This window comes from Notothenia coriiceps, unplaced genomic scaffold, assembly GCF_000735185.1.
Source record: "Notothenia coriiceps isolate Sejong01 unplaced genomic scaffold, NC01 NC01_scaffold00007583, whole genome shotgun sequence".
Taxonomy (NCBI): domain Eukaryota; kingdom Metazoa; phylum Chordata; class Actinopteri; order Perciformes; family Nototheniidae; genus Notothenia; species Notothenia coriiceps.
Genome location: NW_011340284.1, coordinates 415,159 through 422,061, shown reverse-complemented (window position 1 = coordinate 422,061; position 6,903 = coordinate 415,159). Strand labels below are relative to the sequence as shown.

The 6,903-nt window shown below is 41.7% G+C and overlaps 1 protein-coding gene across 1 annotated transcript in view; it reads left to right on the top strand.

Annotated features, from left to right (window-relative positions):
* The first annotated feature begins 731 nt into the window (after nucleotides 1-731).
* Nucleotides 732-6,903, top strand: part of LOC104944158 (protein phosphatase 1D-like) — a 10,206-nt gene continuing 4,034 nt past the window's right edge. Inside the window, exons 1-4 of the mRNA XM_010769645.1 lie at nucleotides 732-1,393; nucleotides 2,347-2,575; nucleotides 4,012-4,136; nucleotides 4,577-4,755. Coding sequence (XP_010767947.1) covers nucleotides 868-1,393; nucleotides 2,347-2,575; nucleotides 4,012-4,136; nucleotides 4,577-4,755 — 1,059 coding nt within the window. The 5' untranslated portion in view covers nucleotides 732-867. The remainder of the gene's footprint in view (nucleotides 1,394-2,346; nucleotides 2,576-4,011; nucleotides 4,137-4,576; nucleotides 4,756-6,903) is intronic.

Here is a 6,903-nt window from a genome sequence, read left to right as displayed (position 1 = left end):
CCGGGCAACATTAGCCCGTACCTGTGCACGTCCCTGAGAGTTAGTGTTTTTGTGTATACATCTGCTGCTTCAGTATGTCAGTGATATCATGAATGAACCCTGTTTAACAGTGCTTTCTTTGCAAACATGGCCCTTTTTTTTATTATTCTTGATGCTTACCAGGGGCTTGCATGTAGCGTTATACTTTATATGCTGGAGAGGCAATCTCTTTTTGAAGTCCTTGATACATCATCACTTAATGTTTTTTTCCTTTCTCTTCGTCATTTAGAGTTGATCCACTATAGGTATTCTGCATTGTTCTTATAGCCTCCACCAGCACTTACACTTGTTTGGTCCATCCATATGTTAACTTAAGTGATAGTGGTCAAGGAGCAACCTCTTTTTATCTCTCAAAATTAAATTGAAAACAAAGAGGTTTAACAACAAATGGCTTACAAAAAATAAAATAATATTATACTAAGTCCATAAGCTCTCAGTCTTAAGGGATAAAATGAAACAAAATGTATTTTAAATGACACATTATAGATAAGAAAAATAGTTATGCTTATGAGAGGTTAACTCAGTTGAAAGCACGCCTGGTGTGTTTGTTACTACACGTACTATCCAGGTTAATAACAAATAGGCCTGGAGATATAATTGTGTTAATAGTTGTGAGATTACAATCCTTTAGAACTGAATAGACCCAGTGGGGCCAACCTCTAGAGGGCAACAACTGCATCGGCCCTGCCACGTCCACGTGCTAGAAGAAGAGAGATTGTGACGTCAACGGATATAAACAAAGGCAGGACGCATAGCTGCAATAAACTACACTCTTTTAGTATTTACATGTAAACAGTACCGGGAAATTGGAAACCGACTTGTCTAAAGATGGAAAACGGGTTATTGATGCGAGTGAGTGTTTTTACCGACCAAGGAGGCAGGAAATACATGGAAGATGTGACCGAGGTCATAGTAGAGCCCAAGCCGGGAGAAGACGAACAGAGCCCGGGTGAGGCAGAAGACATCAATGGGGGAGACTTTATGGTCAGTTCTCCGGCTAAGGACACGCATCAGCACCAGACTGATGAACCAGACACCCCCCCACCGGTTTCAGATGCAACGTGTGAAACTGTGCATACGACAGACCAATGTGTGTTATTGGAAACATCTTTACCAGGAGGTCAAAGCCCGCCGCGGGCTGAGCAGAGCCCCTCTGGTCCGTCCCGCCGCTCCGTGGCGTTCTTCGCGGTGTTCGATGGGCATGGAGGCCGCGAGGCAGCGCAGTTTGCACGGGACTATCTTTGGGAGTCCCTGAAGAGACAGCGGGGCTTCTGGTCCGACTGTGACCAGGAGGTCTGCTCTGCAATACGCAAAGGATTCGTAGCTTGTCACCATGCTATGTGGAAAAAACTACGTAAGCGTAACACTGTACTGTGTAGTCAAATAATGTTATCAACTTTCAATACCGTCCATTGTTATGTTCCTCTCCCTCTGTTTGAGTAGCATGAACATCACAAACCTCACAACAGGACTGTGGCCTAACGTTAGCACATCAGAAAGTTTTATGGCTACTTCTTCGTAGAGCTTGCCCCTACGAAAGCCGAACAAGGAGACTCAATGGGCTCAGTCAAGTCTTTGATTGTCTTTAAAAAAAAAATTAAAATAGGCTGACCTAGACCAATTGCAACAATGTTTAGCCTTAGTTTATTTTGCTTTTTAAATATACATTATTAATTGGTTTAACAGTTGAGCCAGCGCCGTATACAGGCACTGAGTTGAGCAACCAAAAGCACAACAGCTGACAAAGTTAGCATTGGCCACCGGGTTCAAAGACAAAACCTGCCCCATGTACGAATCTTTATATATACAGTCTATGGTACGAATTCAGAAGTCTGTTCACAAGTTAGTCAAGCAATATTCTATTGTTTTTTAGGACTGAAAAAACGTGTGCTGTTATAGCTATATTTTGTTACGGTTAAATGTTTCATTATTACCCATTAAATAACTTATTGAATCGTGAATTAGCCAGTGGGTGCTATAACATAGAGACACAGGCTGTCTCCCTGGATATGCTTGGGCATGTCAGCTGTTCAACAGCTGGTCAAATAAGGTGTGTACGCACAGTGTCTCTAAAGCGCATGTCAGTAACACTGATTACATCGGAAAAGACTTGCTCCACGACATACTTCAATGTTGTCATCAGGCCAATTAATCAAACAATCAATGATAGAGATTAGCAATAGATAAATACAAAAAATTCTGTGCTGTTGTTTGTGGTGCAGTGTAACCCAGGGAAATAAGAAGTGAGCCGTTTATTTGCAGTAAAGGTCAAAATTAACAACAATGTTCTACATTTAATCTTCTCAGCTGAATGGCCAAAGACGCTCACAGGCCTTCCCAGCACATCGGGCACCACAGCCAGCGTCGTGGTCATCCGAGGGAACCGCATGTATGTGGCCCATGTTGGGGATTCAGCAGTGGTTTTAGGGGTCCAGGATGACCCCTCAGTCCCATTCATCAGAGCTGTGGAAGTCACACAAGACCACAAACCTGAACTACCAAGAGAGAGGGAGCGTATTGAAGGTCTGGGAGGAAGGTAAGACTTAACCCACAGCCACAACACATCCTGTCTCTTCATTATTTTAAAACTAGCGCAGTGCCTGCTCTGTATGTACTTGCATTGCTGCTTTTTGGGTTTCAAAACAAGTCTATGCACAATTTGTGCTGCACAAACTTATGTTAGAAGCACTACAGTCAAATCGTTATGCGTGCAAAAGCTCCTGTAGTCATTTTAGAGCTCCAATAAAGGCAAAGCCCTTTTTAAATGTGTAATGATAAAGTCACATATAACAGCTATTATGGATGGTCATGCAACATGTCCAACACGCACGCACGCACACACACACACACATACATTTTTCTACAATGTGTGATGAGACTCAGGATTTTGATGTGTATCTATTTGCAATCTTATGGCTGGGAGCTGTAGGGTCGCCGGTTCAAGTCCCCGACCAGACCTAAATATGGACTGTGGACTGCTACTTGGAGAGGTCCCAGTTCACCTCCTGCCCTGCCGTGGTGCCCTTGAGCAAAGCAACGGACACCCCCCCCCCCCACTCCCATTGCTCCCCGGGTGCTGTACAATAGCTGCCCACTGCTCCTAGTACTAGACTCCTGGTACTAGGATGGGTTAAAAGCAGAGGACACATTTCACTGCGTGTGCTTTGTGCTCTGCATGTGTGACCATTAAAGAGGGTTTCATCCCTCCAATTCTTCTTCTTCTAACCAAAGTCCGGATACACACAAATACACATGCATACAAACGTCTGTTGTAATGGTAATGGTATAGTGTCTCTTATGCAGTGTACTTCCTGCATTCGTAAACTTATTTTCAAGCATCTAATTGCACAGAACACAAAACAATAACATTCTTAAAATCTTGTTGCTAATTGGCTGTAAAGTTAATAAACATACATAGCGGTTGAAATTCTGAGTAAATGTAACTATGTTTCTTTGACCAGACACACGCTTGTCTTGTAACAGTTTGTTTATTCTCACAACCCCCACCAGCCCTGTCCAATCCACAACAAAGAGGCAAAAAAAAGCTTATTTTTTGCACAATAGCAGATCAAATCATGTTATCTGTCTCAAGAAATAAGGTCCTTTATACTGTCTGTGGCATGTCTACTGATAAGATGTTTTTGTATGATAGGTCCCTGGATGGCTTTACAACAAAAATGTTTTGCTTACATTTAATGCAAAATATCCAGCCTTGGCTATCAGGGTTGAGCTTTTATTTTCTTTGACTTGCTCGGTAGGAAGTAAGAAAATCTGAACGTAGAAGTGGACATATTTATATACATTATAATTAATTATATTTATCTCTGTGTGCCTTATTTGATGTTAGCTTAGTCTAATCCACGTAATTGCAGCTTTGCAATAATGTCTAAAGATGCTTTCTGAAATGTTTGAATACCTCAAATGTGGCAGCTTACCTCTTCTTCTTCTCCTCCCTCCTCCATCTGCTTTCAGTGTTATCAAGAAATCTGGAGTGAACCGGGTTGTCTGGAAAAGGCCAAGGCTGAGCCACAACGGCCCAGTGCGTAGGAGCACCGTCATCGATAATATCCCATTCTTGGCAGTAGCCCGTGCTTTAGGTAGGAAAAGAACAAGCCCCTATTTCGGTGGCCTGAATTAATGCATGTTTTGGGTTATGTTATAGAAAAGTTACAAACTATCAGTACTATAAGTCGTGTTTATAATAATGAGCTAGAGGTTTTGAACCCCCAATGGACAATAACAGTTGATCTTTAATGTACTTAAAAGGAAGAATTCAATGAGGAAATTGGGGACTGATAACTTGTGCCAGAGAAAAAAAAATGCTATTTTATTAATGATTTCTCTTTTATTTGCATTCTTACAAAATGTGTTAAAGCTTTCCATCATACAGTTGTTGAAATGCTCTACAATTTGACACCGACACTTGCTCTTTTTCAATTAGATGTTTATAGAGAATGTATAGATAAGCAAGCCAGTCCCCATGGACTGAGGGTTAGGTCCAGTGGTGCTTTCAGCTAAGTTTCCTTTTCTGTAACAGGTGATCTGTGGAGCTATGACTTCTACAGCGGGGAATTTGTGGTTTCACCAGAGCCGGACACTAGTGTGATGATCCTTGACCCCAAAAAACACCGCTACATCATCCTGGGCAGCGACGGTCTGTGGAACATGGTACCACCTCAAGACGCCATCTCCATGTGTCAGAACAACGAGGCAACGGTGAGTGGAGAGCTACAATAGCAAGGTTCAAGGTTCTTTATTTAGTCATACAAATATAGCTACAGTGTAGTTATGCCGATAAAAATCTTAGGTCACAGGCTTCTCCAACAGTGCAACACAAAACACAGATAAACAGCAACATATAGTGCAAGTAAATAGTAAATACAAAAATACATTTAAAAAAAAAAGAAAGTGAAATAGTGCAATAAGAGTCTATATGCAAGTTATTGGAATATGATATATCAGGTAAATAGATAAATAATTTCTAAGTAGCAGCCAGATGAATATTATGGATGTTGTTTCAATAGTTCAGGTGTTTAACAGATTTTGTTTCAGGTGTTTAGCAGTCTTATTGCCTGTGGTATGAAACTGTCCCTGAATCTGATGGTTTTAGTCCGGATGCTGCGGTAGCGCCTGCCAGACGGCAGCAGACGGAACAGTTTGTGGCTCGGGTGATGGGGGTCTTTTATAATCCTGAGGGATTTCTTCCTGAGCCGCTGAGAGTAAAGGTCCTCCATGGATGGCAGCTCCATTCTGTGCAGTTTTCACCACCCTCTGTAAAGCCTTACGATTGAGGGCGGTGCAGCTGCCGTACCAGGCCTTGATGCAGCCAGTCAGGATACTCTCTGTGGTGCACCTGTAGAAGGTCAGGATGCTCTCTATGGTGCACCTGTAGAAGGTTAGGATCCTCTCTATGGTCCACCTGTAGAAGGTCAGGGTCCTCTCTATGGTGCACCTGTAGAAGGTCAGGAAACTCTCTATGGTGCACCTGTAGAAGGTCAGGATGCTCTCTATGGTGCACCTGTAGAAGGTCAGGATGCTCTCTATGATGCACCTGTAGGTCAGGGAACTCTCTATGGTCCACCTGTAGAAGGTCAGGGTCCTCTCTATGGTGCACCTGTAGAAGGTCAGGATCCTCTCTATGGTTCACCTGAAGAAGGTCAGGATGCTCTCTGGTGCACCTGTAGAAGGTCAGGATGCTCTCTATGGTGCACCTGTAGAAGGTCAGGATGCTCTCTATGGTGCACCTGTAGAAGTTGCAGAGTATCCTGGAGCAGGCAGAGCTTGCTTTATTCATGCTTCACTAATAGTTGCTGATGTGACATCCAGTCATTTACGTATACAGGTATAGCTCAACACCTTTTCTCTCTGTTGATAAGATCTCGTCCAGTTTTTGGTATGTTTGAATGTCATAGAAGCGTACCAGTTCCGAGAAATTGAAGTATAAATACACGCCTTAGTTGAACCCAGGCCATCTGGGTAAAGAAATTGATCTCATCCCTCCTTAACAACCAGCATCATGACAAATATTTGAAGTTCTTAACCACATTGTTATTGGAATGTTCGATTTTATTTTAATAATGGTTATATTAAACTCTAGTGTGATGCGGTTAGATGATTGTGCTAGAGGAGAAAGAAATCACTAAAAGTTACAATATATCAAACTTTATTGAGAAACTTTTTTGAAACATAAAAATCTACTTTTTATACGATGGTCATACTAAAATACAACTTTAAATCCAACTTATTATAAAATATAAACACATCTTGACAAACAATTTAGGGACATTATCCTCAGCACCTTACAGTCTTATGGTTAAAGAAAACGAACAATTGTACTTTCACTCAATATGATAATAAAAAAATAAAATTCCTTCACAAATGTATTTTGGACCGCATTCCCCAAATGATGATGGACAAATATCAAGAATGTACATTTGCTACTGTATGATCACTGCATGATGGGGCGGTGATTCCCAAAGATCTTAAGATAGTCTTCCTTTCAAAACGTTCGTCACTAAAGTACGGACTGAGCCAATGCAATGATTCTTGCCGTCTTCGCCCTCTGTTAAGGAGTCGTCCCTTTTCGTTTGTCAGCAGCCTTTCCCCCTTCCAACTCCTTCTACACTGGCCAGAAAGAAGAATTTAAAATTCAAACTCTTTGTAAAAAAAGGTGCACTATGCCTTCACAGAGTGGGCAATCATTATTTTAAAGTTCAGCCAGGAGGAATATAGAATGTACCTGATTAGTATTATTTGATGTTGATTCAGCTGTCTTAATGTAACTCTTCCCCCAAGGCTTATCTGGGTGGGGACGCGAGGGTTTCTTCCAATTTTTGAACAAACCTGAAAAAAGCAGATTAAGAG